The sequence below is a fragment of the Myotis nattereri genome (assembly GCF_964212035.1).
Source record: "Myotis nattereri genome assembly, chromosome: 14".
NCBI lineage: Eukaryota > Metazoa > Chordata > Mammalia > Chiroptera > Vespertilionidae > Myotis > Myotis nattereri.
This window is the reverse complement of record NC_138089.1, coordinates 21,826,088-21,853,915: the sequence shown is the minus strand read 5'-3', so window position 1 is coordinate 21,853,915 and position 27,828 is coordinate 21,826,088. Positions and strand designations below refer to the sequence as shown.

Sequence of the window (27,828 nt, the reverse complement as noted above, 5' to 3'; positions counted from 1 at the left end):
CGATTCCAGCGCTGCACGACACTGCGTGCTCGCGCACGCGGGCCGCCGGCGGCGTGCTTTACGGCGGCAGCGTGAGTGAGTGACGCTCACCGGAGGCCTCAGATCCCACGCGGTGCCGGAGGAGGCAGGCTGTAGCTGCTACCCCTAACGCCGCTGCTGCTCCCGCCTCCAGTATGAAGCGACCGAGTGAGTGTTGTCCAGGGCGGACGTGGAGGGGCCACTGTTTCTGATGGTCGATGACCCATCAGGGCGCTCTTTGAAGCTTGGTCTCCGCAGGAATTGGGGCCTGCGGGTATGACATCAGCCATTGTGCTGGTCCCGCGTGGAACCGAGAGTTGGAAGGCTCGTGTTAACCTCGGGCCTATGGTACAGAAGGAGGTTTGGGCCATAGAAGTCCACATCAGGCTGGAGTCTCGTGAGGAAACAGCCCGAGCCAGGTTTATGGCCGCTTTTTTCTTCTTTTTTTTAATGTCTTATTGATTTTTTTACAGAGAGGAAGGGAGAGGGATAGAGAGCTAGAAACATCGATGAGAGAGAAACATCGATCAGCTGCCTCCCGCACACTCCCCACTGGGGATGTGCCCGCAACCAAGGTACATGCCCTTGACCGGAATCGAACCCGGGACCATTGAGTCCGCAGGCCGAGGCTCTATCCACTGAGCCAAACCGCTCAGGGCTGGCCGCTTTTTTCTTTATGCGGCTGCGTTCAGTCCAGCCCAGTGAGGTCTGAGAGTCGCCTCTTTTGCTCATTCTTTGCCACTTTTGCACCTACTTTGTGGTTCTTGGTTGACAAGAGTGGCTGTCGTATGGGCCTCCTACACTCCTGAGTGCAATCCCAATGTGATACTGGAAGTGTGGGAGGCGGGGAGTTGGGCTCTACTCTCGATCTATTAGTCAAATCCTCTGGGATTTGAGTGGCAAGTGTGTTTTTATTGTGTGCCCCTCGTGATTTGAGAGCTTATTACTTTACACAAAAAGGGTCCTGACCCCAGAGTGCAGTCACCAAGAACTAAAACTGATCATTAGTGTGTAATCTCTTTTGTGATGTGTTTCTTTGTAGAGTTAAAGAAAGCAAGTAAACGCATGACCTGCCATAAGCGGTATAAAATCCAAAAAAAGGTAAGACTTGTGCTTGGGAGGGCTATGCCAAATCCAATGCTAAACTGATTTCTGCCCCATTTCTCCTCCAGGAGAAGGTTTGGATTACTATGTATATGACTCATCTCAGGAAATGGAGGTTGGATATACTGACCATGGCACAAGCTTTTTTTTTTTTTTTTTTTAATTGATTGATTTTAGAAAGAGGGAGAAACATCACTTTGTTATTCGGCCTATTTATGCATTCGTTGGTTGATTCTTGAATGTGTCCTGACCAGGGATCCAATCAGCAACCTTGGCATATCTAGACAATACCCTAACCAACTGAGATACTGGGCAGCACAACCTCTTAGGCATCAAGAGTGCAGCTGTGGGAAAGTGCAGTAATTCAGTGATAAAATCTGTAAACTGTGATCAACATGTTAACAACCTTCACACAAAAAGAATCTCCCAGTGACATTTTCTTAAATATATTGTGTAGGGCAGCAGTCGCCAACCTTTTGGACCACTGTTTGGCGACCACTGGTGTAGAGTATTTAAAATTTATTAGGGGGAGAGAGAGAGAGAAAATAAATAAATGTGAGCATCAATCAGCTGCCTCCTGCATGACCCCTACTGGACATGGACCCTGACCAGGAATCAAACTGGCGACCTTTTGGGAGGACGCTCTTTCAACTGAGCCACATCAGCCAGGGCCCAATGACATTTTCTTGCTGTTTTATACATAAATAGGCAACTCTCTGTATGATTACAACTAAAGTTCTAGTTTTCTCAGTCATTTTACAGGTAAACTAAACTATAGCTAAATTTCTCACAAGAATTCTGTTTAGTATTTTTGTAAACTGATAAATTTGTTTTTTATCATATTAGGTTCGAGAGCACCATCGAAAATTGAGGAAGGAGGCTAAGAAACGGGGTCACAAGAAACCTAGGAAAGATCCAGGAATTCCAAACAGTGCTCCCTTTAAGGAGGCTCTTCTTCGGGAAGCTGAGCTAAGGAAACAACAGGTAAGATACGTTAGCTGAAATTTTCAGCAAGTGAAGTGTATTTTTTTATTTTTGAAGTAAAGTAATACCACCACGTCACTTTGGCTTACCCACTTCTCTTATGGCTTGGGCACAGCTTGAAGAACTAAAACAGCAGCAGAAACTTGACAGGCAGAAGGAACAGGAAAAGAAAAGGAAATGTGAAGCTACCCTTGATGTTGAGCCATCTGTGAAGGAGGTACGATCAAGTCTCTGAATGAGAGATGAGTTCAGATGTAGAAGAAAAAGAACATAAACAGGAGTTGCTGTGCCTCTTGGGAAGAAAAGGATCGAGTTCAGACACTGTATTACCTATTTAAATGTCAACTGCAGTACCCCTTATCAGCCATGGAAAATAGAGAAACCAGTTACAACTGCTGATTTTCCAATTTTGTATCTTTTTCCTTTGTCTTTATCCTTTAGGAATTTGGGCAACGCAAAGCTAAGAAAGCCAAGCTGGCTAAACAGAATCCAAAGAAGTTGTATTGTCAGGAACTTAAAAAGGTACCTTAGGTCTTTCTAAAAATGGTATTGAGGTTTAAAAGACTAGAGTCATTCCTTTTTTTCTGACCAACCTTGTACTAGTAAAGATGAAGTAGAGTTCACTTGAGCTGGAAGAAGCCATTCACAAGAGCTGAAGCAAGTTGGTTTATCCTATTTAGGGCCTTTCTGTTATGTTTAGCTGATGAAAACATTCTTATGGTTTTAAATTTTTGCACAGGCACAGTTCTCCATAAGCATGATTAACAAAAGTGATACTTTGTGTTAAAATAGCATATTGACACAGTGGTTTTTAAAACTGCAAAATACATTAAAATAAGTGCTTTGTAGGAAATCAAGGGAGCATCTTGGTATAGTTGCTCCCCAGCATGACCACCCACACCTGTTTTCCCAAGCTCACTCTCCTCTGTAATAGAGCTTGACCAAGTTTCTCAGCAGCTCTTGGCAAGGCCCCCAAAACTTATCTAAAGACCTAATTCACTATGGGGTGATGCTATATTCAGACAGTGGGGGTGTTTCCATTTTTAAAATCTGTTGAGAGGTGAGAGGCTGAGCACACCTGTGTTACCTTTCTTGTGAGAAATGATGAACGTGACCATTCTTCATGCCAAAGTGAAGAAATGAGATCCAACTCTGAGCTCTCCCTGTTGCAAAGTGGACAGGGCCAGTATACTTGTGTGTAGGAGATCCCTGATAGTTTCTACCTTGACAGGTGATTGAAGCCTCAGATGTTGTGCTGGAAGTGTTGGATGCCAGAGATCCTCTTGGTTGCAGGTGTCCTCAGGTGGAAAAGGCCATTGTCCAGGGTGGACAGAAAAGGCTGGTACTTGTGTTAAATAAATCAGGTGAGCAAAAGGAATGCCCTTCATGTTTCATGTGCACTAGTGAGGTATGAGGAAAACATCTGAACAGTCTGACTTTCCCTGAAGACTGATAAGATCCAACTCTGACCTCAACAAAGCCAGTGCATTTGCTCTCTTGTTGCCAAAGACGGGTATTGGGCAGAGGGGTGGTGTTTTCTACAAGTGGTTTGACTGGCTTCTGCTGGTTTTGTTTTGTTGTTACTCAATACTTAGAACTTTGTCTTAAGAGTACAAACTTTTATACTCAGCTTACTATGCAGTGTATTTCATATAGGAAGTGATGGCTCTCTGTCAGGTTCTCCACACCTGCACAGTGTTGATAGGTGACAATATTTAGATGAAATCCATAGTTAACTATGCCTGGGTTTGAGCAGCAAGAACAGGAAAATCTAGAAGAGAATCTAGAACCTGTGAAGCAGAGAATAATAGTGGGATCTACGGTTACTGTTTGGTCAGTAAACATGACTGCTATTTGACCAGTAAACCAGGGAATAAAGCCCTAGGGTTAGGGTAATAATCTATAGGTTGGCTTAATCTTGAGAGGGTGTGCAGTACAGAGGAGAATTGAAAAAATAAAGAAGTATACATACTGAACTGTGAAGATAAGGAGAGTATGCTGGAGAGCTTACCCTTTCCCCATCTTCCATTTAAATCCTTCTGAAAGAAAAAAACTGGGAAAAGGCAAACCAGGGTGATATCCATAGTTTATCGGATTTGCAAATTCATCTCAATGGAATGACCAAATTGGAACTTCTGTGTCTTATTTTTAATCACTATCAGATTTGGTACCAAAGGAGAATTTGGAGAACTGGTTAAATTATTTGAAGATGGAATTGCCCACAGTCGTGTTCAGAGCCTCAACAAATCTGAAGGACAAAAAAAAGATACCCAAGGTACCCTTTACTGTCATTCGTGGGAAGTGTGCTGCTTTCAGATTTTGGATGGCTGAAATATGATGAGTATACAAAATCTTGATTTAAATAATGAGAATATATAAGATCCAACTCTGATTTCATCCAGAGATAATCTGAAAGGCAGTAGAATATGGTGATTTAATGGCTGGTCTTTGGAGCCAGGTTTTTGGTTTTTATATGGTAGGTTGTCAAAAGTAGTTAAACTAATTATTTGCAATTTTAACGTGAAGGTAAGGAGGAACATTCCATTCAAAAGTGAAATCTGTGTTGGGAAAGAAGGCCTTTGGAAACTTCTTAGAGATTTTCAAGAGATTTATGGCAAAGCTATTCAGGTTGGAGTAATTGGTGAGTTTCAGTTCAATACATTTTATGTCTTACCTGCCAAGAATTTTCCTGTTAAGGGTATATGGGGGTCTTGCTAAATAAAGGACTTGTTTAAACACTAGCTTGTTGCCCACCTTACCACACACACAATGTAAACACAAATTTTTATGTAATTGCTGCGTAGTTCATTTTTTTCCCAACTGGGCACTGTAGGAAGTTGGCTTTTTAAAGCTCTGGGTGTATTTAAATGAATCATCTTTTCCTGCCCTCTCATTACTTGTGCAAGAAATGAGGATGCTAAAATTGGTCTTAGTGTTAAAGTGAAGACACTCAGATCCAACTCTGATCTTGCTCTAAACACAAAGCAAGCATAAAACAAAACAATGGGAATGTTATAATTGCCAACACAATGACTTTTAATCTGTAAATTTACCATTTGTAGGTTTCCCAAATGTGGGGAAAAGCAGCCTCATCAACTGCTTAAAACAAGAACAGATATGTAATGTCGGTGTATCCATGGGACTTACAAGGTAAACGGAGTTGTTCCATAATTGTAATATTTCATTATAGATGAGTAAATATAGTTTTGTCTTGGGTATCTTAAAAGAAGACAATTTTCCATTCTTATAAAGGTGAAAGGTTAAGCCAGTGCTAGGCTTGGGGAAGAATTGAAATGGAATAGCTGCCCATGATCTGGTTTGAGAGACAAATAAGCAAATAGATTCAAAGTGGAGAAAGCGCCCTCAGAGGAGGTGGTTCTTTAACCTGGCCTTGAAGCAAATGGAAGTCCGCCGGATAGAAGACGGTGTGTATTTATGGCATAGGAAGCAGCATGTGTTCAGGTCAATGTGTAAGCTATAACACAGTGTTTCTCTTTGGGAGGAGAGCAGTACGGTTTTATTTAGATACATGTGAAGCAAATGATGATAAACTGGATCTGACAGACTATGCTGAGTTTGTTCAATCCAACCCTGAGCTTCATGTTCTGTCTTTTGTCCTTCGGGTAAAGTAGCACCCTCATCAATTACCATATCTTATTCCAGGAGCATGCAGGTTGTCTCTCTGGACAAACAAATCACAATCATAGATAGTCCAAGTTTCATTGTGTCTCCACTTAACTCTCCCGCCGCACTTGCTCTGAGAAGTCCAGCAAGTATTGAAGTATTAAGACCAGTGGAAGCTGCCAGTGCCATCTTGTCCCAGGCTGACACTCGCCAGGTAGAATCCCTTCCCTTGAGCTCCGTTCTCTCTTCATGCATATTTAAGTAGAAAATCTTGTTGTTGTTTAATAACCGTACTATATCAAATGACAGTTTGTTTTTCTTTTAAGGTAGTACTGAAATTCACTGTCCCAGACTTTAAGAACTCTTCAGAATTTTTTACTTTGCTTGCTCAGAGAAGAGGACTGCACCAAAAAGGTGGAAGCCCAAATGTAGAAGGTGCTGCCAAACTGCTGTGGTCTCAGTGGACAGGGTAAGGCTTCTTTGTAGGCATTTGATGACCACATAGAATAAAGGAACTGGTTTTTGACAAGTCTTGTTTTTAATACCAGTGGCTCTCTAGGCTACTATTGCCATCCCCCTCCATCATGGACTCTTTCTCCACATTTTAATGAAAACATTGTGACAGACATGAAATTGGGTTTGAATCTGGAAGAACTAGAAAAGAACAATGCACACAGCATACAAGGTAAGCAAGGCTTTGTTTTTTTTTGTTTTTTTAAAAATATATTTTGATTTCAGAGAGGAAAGGAGAGGGAGAGAAAAATCAATGAGAATCAGTGATCAGCTGCCTCCTGTATGCCCCCTACTGGGGATAAAGCAGCCGTGGGCAAACTATGGCCCGCGGGCCGGATCCGGCCCGTTTGAAATGAATAAAACTAAAAAAAAAAAGACCGTACCCTTTTATGTAATGAACTAGAGTCCCAGTGCACAAAAATTTGTGCACTCGGGGGGGAAGGGAGGGTCCCTCAGCCCGGCCTGTGCCCTCTTGCAGTCTGGGACCCCTCGGGAGATAACGACCTGCTGGCTTAGGCCTGCTCCCGGGTGGCAGAGGGCAGGCCCAATCCCTAGGTGCAGCCCCTGGTCGGGCTCAGAGCAGGGCCGATTGGGGGGTTGGGGCACCACCCCGTCGCACTCAAGGCAGGGTCGATGGGGAGGTTGCGGCGTGAGGGCCAATCTGGGGGTTGGGGCACTGCCCCCGGTCACACACAGAGCAGGGCCCATCAGGGGGTTGGGGAGCTCCCTCCTGTCACGCACAGAGCAGGGCCCATCGGGGTTGAGGAGCTCCCCCGTCACTCACAGAGTAGGGCCGATAGGGGAGTTGGGGCACCACCCCGTCACACACATAGCAGGGCGGATCAGTGGGTTGGGGCGCTGCCCTCTATCACCCACAGAGCAGGGCCAATCAGGGGATTGGGGCGCCGCCACTGTCACACTTAGGGCAGGGCTGATGAGGAGGTTATGGCTCTACCCCATCACACACAGAGCAGGGCCCGGGGGGGGTGGGGGGTGGCCCCCGCCCCCTGTCACACACACAGCCACAGGGTGATCAGGGTGTTTGGGCGCTGCCCCCTGTCATGCTGATCCCGGCGCAGGGAGGCCTCTCGGCTCCGCTGATCCTGGTGCTGGGAGGCATATTACCCTTTTACTATATAGGGTAGAGGCCTGGTGCATGGGTGGGGCTGGCTGGTTTGCCCTGAAGGGTGTCCTGGATCAGGGTGGGGGTCCCCACTGGGGTGCCTGGCCAGCCTGGGTGAGGGGATGAGGGCTGTTTGCAGCTGGTCACACACCCTTCAGGGTGGGGGTCCCCACTGGGGTGCCTGGCCAGTCTGGGTGAGGGGCTGAGGGCTGTTTTCAGGCTGGGGGGGACTGAACTCCCAAACGCTCCTTTATTCCTTTTTTATTCTGGGCCAGCTTTAGCTTGAGGCTTGGCTCCAGCTCTTAGGCCTCCGCTCCTGAAAGTAGGTTTCTGGCCTTTGCATACAATGTTGCGAATCTGCTGGCTCAAGTCTGGAGGTATTTGTTAAAATGTTTCAAACTGCAGGCTCAGAGGCCTGCAGCTGCAGGCGGGGAACTGTTGGTTTCCTCCGTCACTGAGGCAACCAAGCCTCATGTTAGTTTCAAGCTGCCTAGCTGCTGGCCTCCGCCATCTTGGCTGACAGTTAATTTGCATATCTCGCTGATTAGCCAATGAAAAGGGTAGCGGTCATATGCCAATTACCATGTTTCTCTTTTATTAGTGTAGATGTTTACTTTGAATTTATATTAGTTCACACAAACACTCCGTCCATGCTTTTCTTCCGGCCCTCCTGTCCAGTTTAAGAACCCATCGTGGCCCTCGAGTCAAAAAGTTTGCCCACCCCTGGGATAAAGCCAGCACCCTGGACATGTGCCCGACTGGAATTAATAAACCCAGGACCCTTTAGTCCAGCGGTCGCCAACCTTTTGGACCTCATGGACCACCAGTGGTCCATGATCCGCTGATTGGTGACCGCTGCTTTAGTCCACAGGCCGACGCTCTATCCACTGAGCCAAACCGGCTAGGGCAGCAAGGCATAGGTTTGACTGCTCTTTTCATCAGTTGAAAGGCCAATAAAGGTCTCATCTGTTGGTATGTGCTGTGTTCCTTTCCTAGCCTTCAGGGGCCCTCATTTAGGCAGCAGCATCCTTTTCCAGTCCTCGGGTCTGACAAATGGAATAACAGAGGAAGAGGACATCGTTGAAGAATTGCCAAAACAGAAAGAAAGGACGCAGGAAGAGAGGGAGGACTTAGAAGACATCAATAGTGACCAGGAAAGTGTTGAAGAAGCTGAGGTAAGTATGTTGTTCATGAGTTGTTTAAGCTGAATTAAGTTTTCCAATGTTATAATGTACAACAAATGAGAAGGGGCTAAAGATAGAATTAAGTATTACAACAAAGCCCCAATTTAGGTGTTTAAGTCTTCCAGCCATTAGTCTGTTTTGCTGATTCCAGGTACATAATTACTTAGATTAATAAGCAGCACAGGGCTACTAATACAGCACTGCTTCTCTTTGTCCCACAGGGAAATAGCTCAATCACGTCCCCTGCTAAAGAGGCCTGGGCAGGTGAGTTAGGTGGGGGGAGAAGGGGTCTTATAACAAATCCATTAGAATTGCTTTTACTTAAAAAAAAAACACCAAAAAAACCCCTCACTTTTCTTTTCTGTAATATAGATGAACAGTCTGCACAATCTTATGTCTTGGATAGGATATCTGAAGAGGAAGATGATGCTTACAACTTCAGTACAGACTATGTATAATGTAACTTTGTCCTCTTAGGGGTTTTTTGTGTTTTTTACAATTTGAACAAACTGTTCTGTGTGTATGATTTGTTTCTGGTATGATAAGCTGTGTAAATTTTGTAAATATGTGTCATAATACAGTCATTTAAAAAAATCAGGCAATGTAGAAAGTGTCTGAATTCCATAAAGACAGTTCATTTCTTGTACACTGAATGGGTAGAATTATTTACCTGGATGCAAAAAGTCCGATACCTACTGAAAAATGTAGGTTTCACTTTATTTATTTATAGATCAAGACACAGGTTACAAATGTAAAACCAAGCAGCAGTGCTGAACTAGCTGTACCAGCTGTTCTCAGTCCATTCACCTCTGGTTATTCAGTGCTGTGGTAAGCAAACACTTGGTAAGGCAGATGGAGGAACGCGGAGTCTATCAGGGAAGCAGACAGTGCCATTTGTCCTCTTGTCCTACTTGAAATGTTCCATTTCCCATGGGTTGCCACAATTACTTCCCACACATACTATCTTCCAGGATTTCCTGAGAAATGCTTATAGCATAAATTATGTTTTACTTGATGTTTGAGATCTCTGTATGTCTTCTGATAAGGCTGAATTTGCCTGTTGGGTCAGGAATATACCATTTTTCCCAGACATCAGTAAATGAAGCAGTTCTTCCCCATGGCTTAAAGTGCCCATTCCAATGGAGTAATTTGGCAGCTTTTACAAACTGGGGTGAGTATCGTTTTCCAGCACTGGAGCCTTATATTGAGAGAAAAAGAGCCAAATGATTGTCCTGGTCAGACATGACAATGCCACATCAAACTGGAAAAACTTAAAAGGAAACAATATATCCCATCCCTGAGGATAGTCCTTTAGATACTTAGTTTTTTATTAGCTTAGGCCTTTTGTTAATTCTTCTACTTACCAAGGTGGCGGACATTCCACATTGGGTCGATGGTGGAGTGCTGTTGATAAAATACGATCAGCAGAGGAGGTGTTGTGATGCTGCCAGCCAGTGTTCTGCTGTACAGTCCCTCTCTTGGGACAGATAAATATAAGCTGTTAGTGAAGAATCATGACTAATTCCTGTTGAAATACAGCTAGGGTGGTTTCACACTTACTCTACATTGAGTTTCATCCATTTTTCCAGCTGGTTAGTTATATTCTGTCTTTTCCATTCTGTCAGGTTTGCAACAAAAACTCCAGGATTAAATGAGCAGGTGCTGGCTTTCATGGAAAGCTTACGGATTCTTTCCTTTTTATAGTCAAGATATCCAATGTAATTGTACTAAAAACAAATGGGATATATATATAGTGTGTTCACTGCTTCAAACAGTAAATATATACAGCCATGCACTGCTTACAGATATAGATATGTTCTGAGAAATACCTTGTTGGGCGAAATCATTGTGTGAACATTATAGCATGCACTTATCACAAACCTAGATGAAGTGGCCTACTTCACACCTAGGCTGTGTATATAGCCTAATGCTCCCATGCCTCAAGCCTATACAGCATGTTACTATACAAAACAATACAAGATTAAATCAAGCACAAGAGAAAATGATGCAGTTGTCCTGGCTGGTGTGGCTCAATTGGTTGGTGTCAACTGGAGATCCAAAAGGTTGCCTGTTTGATTTTGGGTCAGGGCACATGCTCATGATTATAGGCTCAATCCCCGATAGGGCTGTGCAGGAGGCAGCCTATCAATGTTCCACTCGTACACTGATGTTTCCTCCCTTCCTCTCTCTAAAATTAAAAATGACATAGTAAACGAGATGTATGAGGCTATTGCAGGTGTAATGACGTATTTTACAGCAAATCTTTTTATTTTTATAGAGAGGAAGGAAGAGAGAAAGCGTAGATTGGCTGCCTCCTGCATACCCCCTACTGGGGATGGAGCCCAAAACCTGGAATCAAACCTGTAACATTTCAGTGCCAGGACAATGCCCAACCAACTGAGCAACACTGGCCAGGGCAGCAAACATTTTTATTAGTAGAACAAGTATAATAACAAGTAGTATAGTAAGTACATAAACCAATAATAAAGTTGTTTATTATCAAGTATTCTGTATTGTTCATAATTGTGCTATACTTATAATGTGCATGGTAGGTTTGTTTATCAGCATCACCATGAACACATAATACATTGTACTTTAACATTAAGATAACTATGAGCTCACTAGGCACTAGGAATTTTTCCATTATCTTTTGGGACCACTGCTGGATATTTGAAAGTTATGCAGCACATGGCTATAATTTGACAGCCAGTAAAGAGGAAGAGCTGCGTATTTAAAACCTATGATTTCTCAGATTATTACAAAGGACTCTACATATAAAGCAAATAAAAGTGACATTTGGGATTCTAAGTTAGGCAGAATAGGAAACTAGAAACAATAAGTCAGTTGTTCAAGGAGAATTAGGTTGTCAAGGCCATGAACCAATCTATAGGAAAACAGGCTTGAGTTTGGGATGGAATAATTAAGGAATATAAAATGCAGCAACAAAAAGAAAAGTTCCCAGAGTTTGCTGCCTCTCCCCATTAACCTGCTTTACAGGGAAGGGAGTGTCTACAAGGGTTCTAATAAGAAATTTACCTGGTTCCCTGCTCCACGAATGACAACTTTCGTAGAGGCTGAATCACAATCTTCTGAAAATGCAGCTGCATGTCCTGGCTTCAGTGGTGTATTGTAGAGTGCAAGGATATCACCTGAAATGGATAAGGTATAAGATTTATATTACTAGTTGTCTCAAGATTCCCTATTCCTCCCACTTCTTCCTAGGACCGTGATGGTGAACCTATGACACGTGTGTCAGAGGTGACACGCGAACTCATTTTTTTGCTTGATTTTTCTTTGTTAAATTTCATTTAAATATATAAAATAAATATCAAAAATATAACTTTTTTTTTACATGGTTGCAAATATCAAAAAATTTCTATATGTGACACGGCACCAGAGTTAAGTTAGGGTTTTTCAAAATGCTGACACACCGAGCTCAAAAGGTTCACCATCACTGTCCTAGGATGACCTTAATAGGATACCATAAATAAGACAACCACTACAGCCCACACTCTAGACCAGGGGTCCTCAAACTACGGCCCGCGGGCCACATGCATATACAAATACTGTATTTGTTCCCGTTTTGTTTTATTACTTCAAAATAAGATATGTGCAGTGTGCATAGGAATTTGTTCATAGTTTTTTTTTAAAAGCCCTCCAGCGGTCTGAGGGATAGTGAACTGGCCCCCTGTTTAAAAAGTTTGAGGACCCCTGCTCTAGACAAAACAGCACTGACATCCTTTGGTACCTTGAACAATTACATCATCATCCATATAAATAGCCTTCTTTGCGCTGGGAACCAGAACAGGCAAGTAGAACCTTGCAAAGGTTAACTGGGGAAGAAAAAGGAGAGGCGTTGACAGGACTCACCAAATGGCTGTGTGCCTATTTCATTTACTAGAATCCCCCAGAATGCTCTCAGTACCCATGCCAAAGGTCACTTAGAATTGCCCAGGCTTGGTCCAAGGAAACTGCTTGTACTGTACCCACAGTTACCCACATATTCAGTCATTTTCTAAGACTCTCATATACAAAGATGAGTGGAACTCACTGGTTTTATGGATTCCCCCTGGTCAGGTTCCTCCTTTACTTTCCCTTCCAAAAGTTTAGTGTCAAAATTCACAATTTTGTACCTGATGCTTTTCAGAGTACTGCTGCTGAGCCAAGACCTAATGAAAATGAAGTGCCAAAATTTCAGTTTTAAATAATGTCCCAAAACCACAGCCTTATCTTTTTGTGCCTTCCAGGGGAAAGCCTAGGGACCAAATAGGTGCTTTCAACCTCTTCACTTCTCTGAGCCTCGGTTTGTTTCCACATCTGAAGACGATTCTCCCACCAGGCTCACATTTTTCATCACTCTTTTGAAACTAAACTATTGTAGAACTCCCTATGGAATTGAGAACATCCAATCACATGGATCAAATACATAGGTGAAGAAAATGAGTCAAAGTAGGATGGTAGTAAAAAGTAATTATCAACAAAGGTGGTAATTAGCTAATCTATAGACAGTAATTCACTGTGATGACTACATAATTCTTCCACCCGAGAATTCTGCCTGTGAGAAAAGTACTGCATGCTGCTTCTAGGTCCACTTCAATTCAGCATTTTGTGGACACAATGTTATCTGTGTAGTCTATTTGTTTCTACATTATTTTAGATGGTTCTGAGTTTTTAAAATCGAAAAATAATTTGCACAAAACATGAAACGTGGAGAAAGCCAAAAGGACAGAAATGTTTTAGAACTCTGACAACTATTAACGTGTTAGCCTAGATGTTTCTTGGAATAAATTTTGAAACCTTAATTCAAAGCATTTTCAAAGCATGGATGAGACTGTCCCTCAGATTGGGTTTCTATTATTAATCACTATAATAGTAAATAACCATTTACTGAGCGATTATGTACTAGGTGTTTTTTTTCTATATTTTCTCATTTACTTGACACAATAATCCTCTAAGTTGAATATTTTCATCCCATATTTATAGATGAGGGTTCCAAAGGGTTAGGTACTGTTCCCCAATCACTCTGGGCCAGAATTTGTATTAGTGCCTGTGCTCACTTCACACTACCTTGCCATCGCTCCCACATTCCTTCCTACTCTAGACCAGAGATACTCAGAGCGTGTTTCATGAGATGAGAAACTTGTAACAGAACGTAAATCAGCATATTACTTCCTGCACTGAGAAAATTTATAACTAAAAAAAATACCACATTGAGTTAACAGTGTACATAGTGACTCAGTTGATTTACATCTTAGTAAAAGTTCCTTACATTGTTTCTCTATCGTGGGGACATGCTTATGATATAACCACTGGGAAAACTTGTCATGTGCAATTTATATGTGATATAATCTCAATTGTATAGAGAAAATATATACTCATAAAGCATTTTCTAGAAGAATCATCAGGCAAGCAGAGCTCACCGGAGATGGTCTGCTGTATGATTGAGCGTAACAATGTAGAAAATGACACTGGAGCGAGTGTTGTGCTGAATGCTGTTTATGGCTGCAATGGTCCCCCCGAGCCTATCTTCAGATGCAGCAATGACCACAGGAACCTCCTCTTGTCTCCCATCTACAGCATCATGGGGAGCATTTGGGATAAAGTCTATGGGCTGAAGCCCCACAATTCCTGAATCTGCAAAGAACACAAGAAGGTACTGTGATATAAACACAATCTCATGAGGTATGACATAGAGCACTATACATGAAAAGAGGTGAGGACTGTGATGCTTATTTACCTCATTCTTTCCCATAACAATGTAAATATACAGCCCAGAAAGTGTGTTTTCCTATATAAAACCAGATTTTTGGAAAAGCAGAAGCAGCATTAAAAAACAAACACTCAGGTCAACCAAATTCTGATACACGACTGATGGAAATATAACAATCTTTCTAGCAATTTTGGCAATTTGTACCAAGAGCCTTAAACAGGTACATGGCCTTTGACTTATAGTAATTCCTCTTGCCTCTCAAGGACAAAATCTGAGAGGTAATCAAAACCCACGATTTTATTTATAATTGTGAAAACCTAGAAACAAAAAGTTTTTCACACTATGGATCATGTCCCATAAGTAGGCATGAAACCAATTTAGAGGGTCATGATCAGAATTTGAGTACAAAATAGTTCCTGAATTGGAAGAGAACATTGAATGAGAAAACATCAGAGTGGGAAAAAATATACACATCAGAGTGCATCCCACACAGCAACTGCACGTATTGTTTGGTAAACCTTCCTTTTTGCCTTTTATAATAATCCATTCATTTACTCATTCATTGAACACTCAGTGTCTACTATGTGCCAGGCAATATCTAGGCACTGGGGTTATAGCCATGAATAAAACAGACAAATCTCTACCATCATGAAAGGTGGATAGACAATCAGCACACACATGTGTATATGTGTGTCCTATATGTAATATATTTCTTATTGTGGGGTTGCCATAAAAAAATCAGTCATTGTAATAAATGACTTTCCTATGGAAACAAGTAAACTATGTGGCATTACATTACATATGAGCCCTGGTTGGTCTGGCTCAGTGGATAGAGTGTCAGCCTGTGGACTGAAGGGTCCCGGGTTCGATTCCGGTCAAGGGCTCGTACCTCAGTTGCAGGCTCGATCACTGGCCCTGGTTGGAGTGTGTGCAGGAGGCAACCAATCTCTGTGTCTCTCACATTGATGTTTTTCTCTGTCTCTCATCCTCCCTTCCACTCTATCCTCAAGAGAGAATTAACCAAGATAATTTAAAAAAAAACAAAGTTAATGAAGAGTTTCCACTGCCATGGTAACATACTTAGGATATAATCATGTGGAAAAACATGTCATATGTGCAAATTTATATATAGTATAATTTCAACTGTACAGAAAAAATGAGGGGGGGGAGTGGAACTGAAAGGTACTAAGTTAAAATTTTAATAATTATCTCTAGGCATTGATCATTTAGTCAATGAATATTTTACTGAGCACTTCCTACACACCAGCCCTCACTTAGAGGCACAGGAGATAAAGCAGTAAACAAAATGCCCTCATGGAGCTTGAGTGCTATTTTCTTTTTCATAAAAGTTCCTATGAGAAGCAGGCAATACTTTACGTGCATACAGGGGTGGGCAAAAGGAGGTTTACAGTTGTTCATATGGAAAATAATACAGTAAGAATAAACTCTGTTTCATGTACTCACAACTGTAACCCTACTTTTGCCCACCCCATATATATCTACACTAATAAAAGAGAAACATGGTAATTGGCGTACGACTGCTACCCTTTTCATTGGCTAATCAGCGAGATATGCAAAGTAACTGTCAGCCAAGATGGCGTCGGCCGGCAGCCAGGCAGCTTGAAACTAACATGAGGCTTGGTTGCCTCAGTGACGGAGGAAACCAACGTTCCCCCCTGCGGCTGCAGGCCTCTGAGCCTGCAGTTTGAAACATTTTAACAAATACCTCCAGACTTCAGCCAGCAAATTCGCAACATTGTATGCAAAGGCCAGAAACCTACTTTCAGGAGTGGAGGCCTAAGAGCTGGAGCCAAGCCTCAAGCTAAAGCTGGCCCAGAATAAATAAAAAAAAAAGGAATAAAGGAGCGTTTGGGAGTTCAGTCCCCCCCAGCCTGAAAACAGCCCTCAGCCCCTCACCCAGACTGGCCAGGCACCCCAGTGGGGACCCCCACCCTGAAGGGTGTGTGACCAGCTGCAAACAGCCATCATCCCCTCACCCAGGCTGGCCAGGCACCCCAGTGGGGACCCCCACCCTGATCCAGGACACCCTTCAGGGCAAACGAGCCGGCCCCACCCATGCACCAGGCTTCTACCCTATATAGTAAAAGGGTAATATGCCTCCCAGCACCAGGATCAGCATGACAGGGGGCAGCGCCCAAACACCCTGATCGGCCCTGCTCTGTGTGTGACAGGGGGTGGGGCCACAAACCCCTCCCCCCCCCCCCCACGGGCCCTGCTCTGTGTGTGATGGGGTAGAGCCATAACCTGCCCTGAGTGTGACAGTGGCGGCGCCCCAATCCCCTGATTGGCCCTGCTCTGTGGGTGATAGAGGGCGGCGCCCCAACCCACTGATCCGCCCTGCTGTGTGTGTGACAGGGGGTGGTGCCCCAACTCCCCTATTGGCCCTACTCTGTGAGTGACAGGGGGGAGCTCCTCAACCCCCTGATGGGCCCTGCTCTGTGCGTGACAGGAGGGAGCTCCCCAACCCCCTGATGGGCCCTGCTCTGTGCATGACAGGGTACGGAGCCCCAACCCCCCTGATGGGCCCTGCTCTGTGTGTGACAGGGGGCAGTGCCCCAACCCCCAGATTGGCCCTGTTCTGTGCATGACAGGGGGTCGCGCCACAACCTCCCCATCGACCCTGCCTTGAGTGTGACGGGGTGGTGCCCCAACCCCCCAATCAGCCCTGCTCTGAGCCCGACCAGGGGCTGCACCTAGGGATTAGGCCTGCCCTCTGCCACCCGGGAGCAGGCCTAAGCCAGCAGGTCGTTATCTCCCGAGGGGTCCCAGACTGCAAGAGGGCACAGGCCGGGCTGAGGGACCCCCCCTTCCCCCCGAGTGCACAAATTTTTGTGCACCGGGCCTCTAGTATATATATATACACATATAAATACATACACATGTATATACACACTATTATAAAACATGCTGTCAGAACACGCAGGAAAGCTATTAGTTTTTTCTTGCTCTGGCCAACTATGGTGTGTGGCAATCCAAAATTGTTTTTTCACAAATACTCTGAAGCTTCAAACATGCTTCAATACCAAGGCAGAGCAGTATAAACAACTAATGTTAAGTATCTAGCAATGGAATTATATAATAAAGTGATTTTTAAGATCGGTTGATGGCTTTATGGTTTTGTTTTACTACTAGAGTCCTGCTGATACAGTTCACAGGTTATAGGAAAGTAACAGGAGAAGGGAAGTAACCAGACTGACACTCTAGTGCAGCGGTTGCCAACCGGTGGTCCATGAGGTCCGACAGGTTGGCGACGGCTGCTCTAGTGAACACAGCAGGCATGAAACATCTATGACACTCACTGGCCCCACCTTCTGAGGCCCTGCTCTGCTGAAATGTGAGCAAACAGAAGCCACCCACAGAGACTCCTTTCTGGCCTCTGATTTGGTAAAGGATTTTGTCAGATCAAATCCTTAGCAAATAACCGCACAGAAGGGAGAAGAGGTGGAAAGGGAAGGCTACCAGAGCACAGTGAGTACCACCAGACCTTAACCCAAGGCCTTTAGTTTTTATAAGGCCAAGAAAGGTTTCTTTTCCTTTCACCTCATGATATACTTAGGATGTGGGACTCAGGTAACTCCAGCTCAACAGCTGCCAAGGGTTCGCATACCTGAAACCTCATTCCTTAGCAAACTGCTCAGGCCAAGGAAGTTATGGTGCAAAACCAGTAAGAAGAAAACAACAGCCAGGACCAGGATGATGATGTTCACTGAAACACAGAGGGAAAGCCTGCATTATCTCTCTTTACCTTGTGATCAGGAATAAAAACAACTCGTAGAAAGAGCATACCTTTACGGAATGACATCTTCCTCTTCTGTCTTACATAAATATTAGTTATTAATCCTACAAAACAAAAAGAAGCCCCCCCAATTCAGCAGGTACAGAAGAAAGGCCATCAAAATGCCTAAATATTTTTATTCAGATAGAAACAAGAATTGCCTATCTTCTGCTAGAAACTCAGTTTCCAAGAACCCAATTTGGGATCTGAATTTTTTATGGTAGTCATAATAAAATACTTCCAAATAATTGGAAAAATAAGGTAACCTTGTACATTATATACCTCTAGATGAAAAAGAAATTCTACCAAGAGGACTAGCTGGGATCTAACCACCCTGGAAAGTATAGTATGAATTTCTACTTGAAATTTCTTATTAAATTTCACAGGGAGTCCTGGCCAGTGTTGCTAAGTGATTAGAGCACCAGCCCACACACTGAAGGGTCTCGGGTTCGATTCCCATTCAAGGGCCAGGTTTGACCCTTGGCCCCAGTTGGACACGCAGAAGGCAACCAATCGATGTGTCTCTCTCACCCTCCCTCCCTTCCAATCTCTCTAAAAATCAATGGAAAAAATATCCTCAAGTGAAAATTAACAACAACAAAAAATTATAGGGGTTCAGTTGTCTATGATCAAGTAGCCTGAGTCAGCCTCATCAGTATAAAACATCCCTGTTCTGAGTTGTATCTCATTCACCTTTCATTGGAATTAAAGAGGGGAAAAAGAACATTTTTCACATTCATTTAAAACTATTGCAGAAAAAAACAAAAACATAATAAAAATTCATGCCCCAGCTGGTGTGGCTTAGTTGGTTGAGCGTTGTCCCATGCACTGGGAGGTCATCGATTCGATTCCCAGTTAGGGCACATGCCGGGTTTCAGGCTCCATCCCCAGTATGGTACCTGCAGCCGATCAATGATTCTCTCATCATTTATGTTTCTGTCACTCTCTCCCTCTCCTTTCCTCTCTGAAACTCCAGCTCCTGGGTGCTGCCACCATAAGCCCAATGATCCCTCAGCTCAGTACTGTGTAGCCCTTCCCTTTGGATATCCCATCCCCTACCCCCTTTCCTTAAATAGATTCAATTAAAAAAAATTTTTTTCCCCACAAAATCCAATTTTGCTATCAAAAGTTCAGAGAACAAAAAAATCCCAAAACAATAATAAAAAGTTTAGAGTACTATTCTCAAAAAATTAAAATCTGCTCAAAGAAAAAAATAGCTTCTTCCCTGCAGCTTATGCTCCCCAGCTCATCTCATGCCTCCACTTAAAAAAAAAAAAAAAAAACAACACACAAAAAAACCCCCAACTCAATGGAAACAAGATAGTAGGTGGTACTAAGTTAAACAATCAGATTTCCACAATAATCTCTGGGTAATGCTTCTTTAAAAAGAGATTTTAGCCCTAGCTGGTTTGCTTAGTGGATAGAGCATCGGATTCGATTTCGGTCATGGGCACATACCTCGGTTTCAGGCTCCTCCTCAGCGTACAGGAAGCAACCAATTGATGTGTTTACCCTCGGGTGAGGATTAATTAATTAATTAATTAATATTAAAAACAGAATTTAAACAATCAGGATATTGTGATACTACAGCTGAGACTTTTACCCTTTTCTACTTCATCTTTTCCCATGGCAGTACCTAACATTTACAAAAGGCTATTAATTTTACAAGCATTTTTAAATATAGCATTATTTCTAAAATCAATGTATGTTTAAATTAATTATACCTCAAGTAAACAGTGTGCATATCAGGCATTTGATTTCTCAAGGCCTTTGAAAACAGGAGAAATATATTGAAAGACTGTTGAAAAAAAAACTGGGATCACAGGCCTGATTACAAATTCAGGAGAAAATAATTCAGACTCCCCAAGAACAATCTAAAATACTTTGTGTCTCTCCTTCTAAAGAGGTATACCGGTATGTACAGTACATTATATCAATGAACTTCCTCTCTTAAGAATATACATCACTAGATACGGAAGCCATGTGCTGCTATGACGTGGGCTGTCTTTCCTATAGAACCTGGCGGGCTGGGAGCTGCTCAGACAAAGCTCTAACATCTGCTTACGAGGACCCAACTTCCACCAAGACTGGAGAAAACTGTCTCACTAAAATAAGTCTCATGTAGTTAATGGTACAAGGCACAGTGATTTAGCTCAACAATGTCCAGCAAGTTACTTATAGGTAGTATGTGAATTGAGAGGCACATGTAGTTGTGCTACTCCAGTTGGTTAGACACAAGAAAAACAATCCTAGCAAGTATTTGATGGCATGGCAGAAACCACTGCTCCTAACTCTTCCACAATTATCTATTCGCAAAATGTCAAGTATTATAGAGTATGTCTGACTCTTAGTTCCTTTCCTGGTGCTATTGAAGCATCCATCTTATATAAAAACTGCCGTTTGAAATTTTAATCCTGCTATTTCTGGCTTCTGTAAATGCTTGCTGGCTTAAATAATAAGGAAAATAAGACTACTCCCATTTCATAGAGGCCATTAAACCTTCCCCAGACGAAGTTATCAGTGCTGGCGTCAGGCCAAGCCTTTAGTCCAGGTCTCAAAGCGCCAGCACATAGGGCCCTTTAAGAACTAGCAAAGGGAACTGGAAAAACCCCATATTGGGGAGACAAAGAGGGCAAGATAGTATAAATACAGGAAACTTCCTGTGTGATTTCACCCAGAATTTGAGACACATTTTATTCTGGGCCCGCGCGTAATAAATGTAACTCCATCTCTCTAAGTGTTGCTTAGTTCTTCTCCGGTTTTTCTGTAACACTATTCCCGCTGATGGATTTGTTGATTTGGGTTGGAAGGAATTAATTCTAAAAACAAAATTGCATGGAGACCCTGGAATGTGTAACAATGGCTTATATTTTTGTTAAGAGTATACAACAATATACAATTTGGTCAGCAATATTCAATATGAAAATTAATACTTTTTGTTTAGAAATTTTTAAACGTTCACATTTCCAACTCACAAAACACATACACACTCACTCTGGGCAGGACCCGCAAAAATATGGCAATAGGGCAAAAGACTTTTTTTTTAATCCTCACATAAGGATATGTTCTTATTGATTTCATAAAGAGAAGGGAGGAGGAGAGAGAACCAGATAAACATCGACCAGTTGCCTTCCAAATGAACCCGCAACCTGGTATGTACCCTGACCAAGAATCAAACCTACGACCTTTCAATATACAGGGGACAATGCTCCAACTGAGCCACTCACTGAGCCGCTCAGCCAGGGCAACACTTTTTCTTTTTTAACTTGCTGGTTACCAGCATGAGTACTCACATTCACCAGCTGTGGTTGTCTTTTCTGCTTTCCCCCATTGCTATGTACATGAAAAGCCATTCCACTGATGCTCTGTAAGCTACCCTATAACTGCCTCCTAGGTGCAGCCTCAGCAAACTCTTTCTCTCTGCTGGATCACACCCATCAGCGTATTATCATGCTCAAGTATCTTCCACTTAAAAAAAAAGAAAAGAGCCCTAGACGGTTTGGTTTGGCTCAGTGGATTGAGCGTTGGCCTGCAGACTGAAGGGGTCCCAGGTTTGATTCCGGTCAAGGGCATGTACCTTGGTTGCGGGCACATCCCCAGTAGGGAGTGTGCAGGAGGCAGCTGATCGATGTTTCTCTCTCATTGATGTTTCTAACTCTCTATCCCTCTCCCTTCCTCTGTAAAAAATCAATAAAATATATTAAAAAGAAAAGAAACTGTTCCTTCACCCCAGTTGACCCACAAATCCATTTCTCTGCATCCCCTCACTGTAAAAGCTTGAAGGGATTTAAAGTATCCAGGTCCACTTCCTCTCTTGTTCTCCCTTTGCCCTTCTCCAACCAGACTTCTATTCCTACTGCTCCATTCAAACTGGTCTTATCGAAGTCAACGAAGACCACAGTCACTTTTCTGTCCTCTTACCCATCAGGGAAGTTTACTCTCCATCCCCTTCACCCCCCATTATGAAATTTCATTTGTTTATTTCTTCTAAGAGAAAAGCGACCCCAATGAAAAGTATTTACTGATGTATCCTCTCCATCTAAAATCACATCTGGCAAACGGTAGGAGGCATGTAATCCTTGTTGAATGATCGATCGTATTCATCCAGGCAGGGGCAACAAGGGTGGTTCTCAGCTCAGAAAGGGAGCTCGATCTTTTATGATAATCACGGGAAAGGGCATGGGTTCCCACGGGGCTCTCTCGCAAGTGGAGCCTGACAGGCAATTTCCTTTTCCCGTCTGATCTGTCCCTTAAAGTCTCTGCAACTGCCACCCTCTGAAGTTCCTTTGAAGAGGGATAACGCAGGAATACGTCTACTTCTACATAAGACAACAAAAGCCTGTTAAGTGTCTGCCAGGCTGAAAGGTGCGACAACACTAAGGAAATTCGTCCGTTTTCTCCCACCTCATCAGGCTGGGGCCTGCTTGGCTTTCAGGAGTCAAGGGAGCCTCCCAACCCACCTTCAGCTGCACCGCCCCCGAGTTCCCAGATCTCCCCGGCCTCCCTGTCTCTGGGTAAACGCTGCTCCCTGTATTTCTGGGGCACGTGGCTGTCTCTCCGGGCACACTCTGGAGCTAGGAAGGCAAGGGCCTCGTGTTGGTCACAGCCATATCCTCGGCCCATTGCCTGGCCCAACACAGGACGCCGTGAATGTCTGCTGAATGCATGAATGGGGGGGCGGTGGGGGGGCAGCCACACACCAACCGGCCCTGGGAGCGCCTAGGACCCCACCGCCTGTGCTCCTGACCGGCAACATCGCACAGAGGCCAGGGAGCCGGCTGGGGCGCACAGCCCGGCGGGTCCGGCACGGTTTCTCTCAAGCAGGGGAGGGGCCTATGCTTTGAGACAGACCCAGGCCTTGCGAGAGGCAGGGAGAACCTGGGCTGGTCTCTCCCGCGAGGGCCCGGGGAAGTCGGGGGTAGGCCAGCTTGGAGACTCTGGGGTGCGAGCTCTCTCCACTCCGGTGCAACGGACAGCCAAGGGCCCGGCCTCCTCTCCGAAGGGATTTCCTTCCTCTCCAGGACATGCCCTGGGGTGCTCCCTTCTAAATTCTAGGGGTCAAAAGGGCCGCCTTACGCTTAGGGGTGACGCTCTCAAGGTTCCCCTCAGGCCCAGAGAAAGACTCCGGATTCGGGCGAGCCGTTCGTTACTCTTCGGATGCTCGCGGCCACTCTTACCTGCAGCCGGAGGAGGAGGAGCCGCCGCCCGCGCCCGGCCCGCCCCGCCAGCTCAGCGCCGCGCTGCAGGCCCCGGCCCAGTCACCGCCCGGCCGCCTGCGTCACTGCACTGCCGACCGAGTCCGCCCGCCCGCTGGCTCCTCGCCGCCGCGCCGTTCCGCAGGCCCCAGCCCACCCGCTGCCAGGCCGGTGAGAGTCCCGCCTAACAGGCGCCACCGGGCAGCCCCTGCGCCGGGGTCCTCGCCACACAAAGCCCGTCGCCATGGAGATGGGGCGCGCGCCGGCGGCCGTTGAGTCGCGGAGGCGCAGTGCAGGACAGTGTAGGGAGCCGGGGCCGCGGTTCCCAGCACCCGATCGCACCGACGGCGAACCGGTCCCCGGCGCGCAATGGCTCGGCTAGACCGCCGCGGTCCCCACCTCAGCGGGCAGGACGGCGGGCTCCCGTGAGCGCAGGGCGCCTAGCGATGGAGCGGGGCGGGGCCTCGGGCCGGCCGGGTCTGTGCGAGACATCCGCTTCCGGGGCTGCGGCCATCGCTCCACTCGGCTCGAGAGGCTCGCCGCGCCGTGCCCGGGACCAGTCCCCAAAACGTACGGCCCCTGAGTCGCAGCCGCCTTCGCCTCGCTCCCGGACGCCCTCGCCTCGCTCCCGGACGCCCTCGCCTCGCTGCCGGACGCCAGCATTCTGCTGCCCGCCTCAGCCAGCCATGCTGGAGCAACTGAGCTCGCTGCCCACGCAAATGGTGAGGGTGAGACCCGCCTCGGCCCCGGCATCCTCGCCGCCGCTCGCCCGCTGACAGCTTCGGAGTCCCTGTGGGAGACCCACCCGCTGCACCGCGGTTCCTGGCTCCGACTCCTGCCTTCCACTCTTCCCCTCCTCCCTTCCTCCGCGAGAATCCCCCCCGTGCTCGGTTAGGGTGCTTCCGTTCCCCCGGGAAACCCAGCATTTCCTTGGGGAACCCCTGACGTTGGGTTGCTCGGTGCCAATGCTGTGAGACCAGGGCAGGAATGGTATCTCTTCGGTGATGGAACGAATCCTGCTTTGCTTTCCTTCACCTCTAGGATTACAAGGGCCAGAAGCTAGCTGAACAGATGTTTCAGGGAATTATTCTTTTTTCAGCAGTAAGTATTGACTTTTGCATAATGTTTTGTTTGTTTGGGTTTGTGTGTGTCGTCTTCTTCCCCCCAGACTGACTGTATTCAATATACTTTGTTTCTAGATAGTTGGATTTATCTACGGGTACGTGGCTGAACAGTTCGGGTGGACTGTCTATATAGTTATGGCTGGATTTGTTTTTTCGTGTTTGGTAAGAAATCTGTGGGTGTTTGAATATTAGTGGCAAATTGTGTTGTCTGAAGTGGGTTGTTTTGGTTGGACCTATTAGAGAAAACCAGCGCCAACTTTTCCCTCAATGTTTCCCCTTGCTATATGGTCAGATGAGAAAAGCTGCATAAAAGGATACACCTCATTTATTTTGGCAGCTGCTCCAAACAATAATCTGAAAGTTAAAGCTAGCAGGAATTTTTAAAAAATATTTTTAAATTGATTTTTTAGGGAGGGAGGGAGAGGTATATATAGAGAGAAACATCATCAATAGGCTACGCCCACACTGGGGATCGAGCCTGCAACCCGGGCATGTGCCCTGACCTGGAATCAAACCGGTAACCTCTTGGTCCTGGGTTGTCTGTCGCTCAACCGCTGAGCCACACCAGCGGGGCCAAGTATTTTTTATGATCTTCACACTGCTCCCTCCCTTCTCTCCTTTATTTTGGCCCTTAAAGCCATATGTGTAAACAGTGAGGCTTGCTTCACTTCAAGTATCTTGTCTGAGCAGTGGCATGGTTTTCATACAAATGTCCTTTGGTTGTTGGTTTTACCTTTAGTGCAGGAGTCATTTGGGAACCAGGCATTATACATAATGCTCTTTAGTGGCTACAACTGATTTATTTTCTCTGTTCTGGCTCAGCTGACACTTCCTCCATGGCCCATTTATCGCCGGCACCCCCTCAAGTGGTTACCAGTTCAAGACTCGGGCACAGAAGACAAGAAACCAGGGGAAAGGAAAGTTAAAAGGCATGCTAAAAATAATTGATCGGGGGTTTACATGATTCAACTCTATTATTGCACCTGCTTTTGTATCCTGTGAGATGAGCTAAATTTTCACACCCAAAACACGAGCTACAAACCACCTATGCTCCTACGGTACAGCTGTTATAGATTTTTTTCTCTTTATATTTCACTTCTTGTTTGGGCTTTGACTTGTACATATTTTAGACCTCTTCATAGTTTCTCTGAAATGGAGAACAGAAAATACAAGTATGCAAAGTTTCTTTCAGGTCTACAAAAGTAATATTTGCTTCATAAATGGTAGTACAACTTAATTATCAAAGTTTTATAATTCATTACTAAGCTGTTCGAATATTTTCAATTAAAACTCACAGTGCAAGTCTATGCCTAAAGTCTTTTATTCATTGTTCTGCTAGCAAGATTACTAGTAAAAGCCAAAGTTAGAAGCTCGTAGTTCTGAAAGTGTCAGTAAGCCCCATTTCTAATGAAAAACAGCAAGCACCTAATGAAAAAATTTACGAATGTAAATTTATGATGTAGTATTTTAGTACCACCAAAGGCTGATGTTAAGCAGAAAACATTTCATTATTCTTTACCTGAGGTGGACCAGAGTGAAAACCTATCCTATCTAATAAAAGAGAAACATGGTAATTGGCGTACGACCGCTACCCTTCCCATTGGCTAATCAGCGAGATATGCAAATTAACTGCCAGCCAAGATGGCGGCCGGCAGCCAGGCAGCTTGAAACTAACATGAGGCTTGCTTGCTTCAGTGATGGAGGACTCCAACGTTCCCCGCCTGCCTTGCCGGCCTCTGAGCTGGCAGTTTGAAACATAGTTACAAAAATAGAAGCTAAACAAAACCCCAGAAACCAGTTTTCAGCTAGCGGGGATCTCAGACCTGGAGTTGATACAGAGTTTCGATTGTAGAACCTAAACAAACCAGATACCTGCTTTCAGGAGCGGAGGCCTAAGAGCTGGAGCCTCAGAGCTAAAGCTGGCTCAGAATAAAACAAAAAAGAAAAAAAGGAGCAGTTGGGAACTTCAGTCCCAGCCTGAAAACAGCCCTCAGCCCCTCACCCAGACTGGCCAGGCACCCCAGTGGGGACCCCCACCCTGAAGGGTGTGTGACCAGCTGCAAACAGCCATCATCCCCTCACCCAGGCTGGCCAGGCACCCCAGTGGGGACCCCCACCCTGATCCAGGACACCCTTCAGGGCAAACTAGCCAGCCCCCACCCATGCACCAGGCCTCTATTCTATATAGTAAAAGGGTAATATGCCTTCCAGCACCGGGATCAGCGGAGCCGCGAGGCCTCCGGGCACCGGGATCAGCATGACGGGGCAGCGCCCAAACCCCCTGATCGCCCTGTGGCTCTGTGTGTGACAGGGGGCGGGGCCACAACCTCCCTATCAGCCCTGCTCTGTTCCTGACAGGGGAAGGCGCCCCAACCTCCTGATCAGCCCTGCTCTGTGCCTGATAGGGGGGAGCTCCCCAACCTCCTGATCGCCCTGCGGCTCTGTGTGTGACGGTGCGGCGTCCCAACTACCCCACCCCATGGGCCCTGCTCTGTGTGTGACGGGGTAGAGCCATAACCTCCCCATTGGCCCTGCCCTTAGTGTGACAGTGGCGGCACCCCAACCCCCTGATCGGCCCTGCTCTGTGGGTGATAGAGGGCGGCGCCCTAACCCCCTGATCCACGCTGCTCTGTGCGTGACAGGGGGGAGCTCCCCAACCCCCTGATCGGCCCTGCTCTGTGCGTGACGGGGGTGGCGCTGCAACCTCCCTATCGGCTCTGCCTTGAGTGTGACAGGGGGCGGTGCCCCAATCGGCCCTACCCTGAGCGTGACTGAGGGTGGCATCGCAACCTCCCAATCCGCCCTGCTCTGTGCATGACAGGGGGCGGCGCCCCAACTCCCCAATCGGCCCTGCTCTGAGCCTGACCAGGGGCTGCACCTAGGGATTAGGCCTGCCCTCTGCCACCCGGGAGCAGGCCTAAGCCAGCAGGTCGTTATCTCCCGAGGGGTCCCAGACTCCAAGAGGGCACAGGCCAGGCTGAGGGACCCCCCTTCCCCCCCGAGTGCACAAATTTTTGTGCAATGGGCCTCTAGTCCTATATAATAAAAGGGTAATATGCAAGTTGACCCAATGGCGGAACAACAGGTCGCTGTGATGCACACTGACCACCAGGGGGCAGATGCTCAACACAGGAGCTGCCCCCTGGTGGTCAGTGCGCTCCCACAGGGGGAATGCTGCTCAGCCACAAGCTAGGCTGACAGCTTACGTCCGCTCCCTTTGAGGAGCTCCCAGACTGCTAAAGGGTGCAGGCTGGGCTGAGGCCCGCCTCCCTTCCTTCTCCCCCCATTGTACTAATGTCATACACCAGGCCTCTAGTGAAGTCATAAATTCCTTTTAAATTTTCCAAAAGGCTGAAGAGAAAATTTTCTAAAGGTCTTATGTGAGGGGGAGGGTTATTATAGGTAATACTCTATTTCTCAATACTAGGATATAGGACTTCCAAACTGTGAGTT

At 45.6% G+C, this 27,828-nt stretch overlaps 3 protein-coding genes across 8 annotated transcripts; 2 read left to right on the top strand and 1 right to left on the bottom strand.

The window, feature by feature from the left end:
• Positions 1 to 53: 53 nt before the first annotated feature.
• GNL3 (G protein nucleolar 3) lies at positions 54 to 9,241 on the top strand. 2 transcript variants are annotated; one of them, XM_081105985.1, is made up of 15 exons: positions 54 to 186; positions 1,061 to 1,119; positions 1,969 to 2,106; positions 2,222 to 2,323; positions 2,548 to 2,628; positions 3,338 to 3,470; positions 4,269 to 4,381; positions 4,633 to 4,747; positions 5,169 to 5,256; positions 5,770 to 5,944; positions 6,057 to 6,199; positions 6,279 to 6,415; positions 8,363 to 8,541; positions 8,772 to 8,814; positions 8,923 to 9,241. In XM_081105985.1, exons 1-15 carry the CDS (start codon positions 174 to 176, stop codon positions 9,006 to 9,008), a joined length of 1,605 nt encoding a protein of 534 aa, XP_080962111.1. In that variant the 5' UTR covers positions 54 to 173; the 3' UTR covers positions 9,009 to 9,241. The 2 variants fall into 2 exon arrangements, with proteins under 2 accessions (XP_080962111.1, XP_080962112.1); XM_081105986.1 differs by lacking the exon at positions 54 to 186 and adding an exon at positions 315 to 437.
• Positions 9,234 to 23,353, bottom strand: GLT8D1 (glycosyltransferase 8 domain containing 1; the record flags this gene model as incomplete). 4 transcript variants are annotated; one of them, XM_081105987.1, is made up of 10 exons in its annotated part: positions 9,234 to 9,748; positions 9,915 to 10,027; positions 10,111 to 10,277; positions 11,587 to 11,699; positions 12,299 to 12,383; positions 12,602 to 12,719; positions 13,971 to 14,184; positions 17,889 to 17,987; positions 18,068 to 18,121; positions 23,234 to 23,353. In XM_081105987.1, 9 exons carry the CDS (start codon positions 18,081 to 18,083, stop codon positions 9,558 to 9,560), a joined length of 1,116 nt encoding a protein of 371 aa, XP_080962113.1. In that variant the 3' UTR covers positions 9,234 to 9,557. The 4 variants fall into 4 exon arrangements, with proteins under 4 accessions (XP_080962113.1, XP_080962114.1, XP_080962116.1 ...); XM_081105988.1 differs by having other exon boundaries at positions 23,133 to 23,235; XM_081105990.1 differs by lacking the exon at positions 23,234 to 23,353 and adding an exon at positions 17,577 to 17,657 and having other exon boundaries at positions 18,068 to 18,083.
• On the top strand, positions 23,337 to 25,682 carry SPCS1 (signal peptidase complex subunit 1). 2 transcript variants are annotated; one of them, XM_081105992.1, is made up of 4 exons: positions 23,337 to 23,973; positions 24,293 to 24,352; positions 24,451 to 24,537; positions 25,198 to 25,682. In XM_081105992.1, the coding sequence occupies exons 1-4, from the start codon at positions 23,698 to 23,700 to the stop codon at positions 25,321 to 25,323; spliced, it is 549 nt and encodes a 182-aa protein (XP_080962118.1). In that variant the 5' UTR covers positions 23,337 to 23,697; the 3' UTR covers positions 25,324 to 25,682. The 2 variants fall into 2 exon arrangements, with proteins under 2 accessions (XP_080962118.1, XP_080962119.1); XM_081105993.1 differs by having other exon boundaries at positions 23,532 to 23,973; positions 24,451 to 24,470.
• The last annotated feature ends 2,146 nt before the right edge of the window (positions 25,683 to 27,828 follow it).

Excerpts from the sequence above, each read along its gene's own strand:
- GNL3 (XM_081105985.1), top strand. Across the intron at positions 2,107-2,221 it reads CTGAGCTAAGGAAACAACAG|CTTGAAGAACTAAAACAGCA; the intron begins GTAAGATACGTT and ends GCTTGGGCACAG. Across the intron at positions 8,815-8,922 it reads TGCTAAAGAGGCCTGGGCAG|ATGAACAGTCTGCACAATCT; the intron begins GTGAGTTAGGTG and ends TCTGTAATATAG.
- SPCS1 (XM_081105992.1), top strand. The coding sequence starts at position 23,698 with ATGGAGCGGGGCGGGGCCTCGGGCCGGCCGGGTCTGTGCGAGACATCC. Across the intron at positions 24,353-24,450 it reads GAATTATTCTTTTTTCAGCA|ATAGTTGGATTTATCTACGG; the intron begins GTAAGTATTGAC and ends CTTTGTTTCTAG. Across the intron at positions 24,538-25,197 it reads GATTTGTTTTTTCGTGTTTG|CTGACACTTCCTCCATGGCC; the intron begins GTAAGAAATCTG and ends GTTCTGGCTCAG.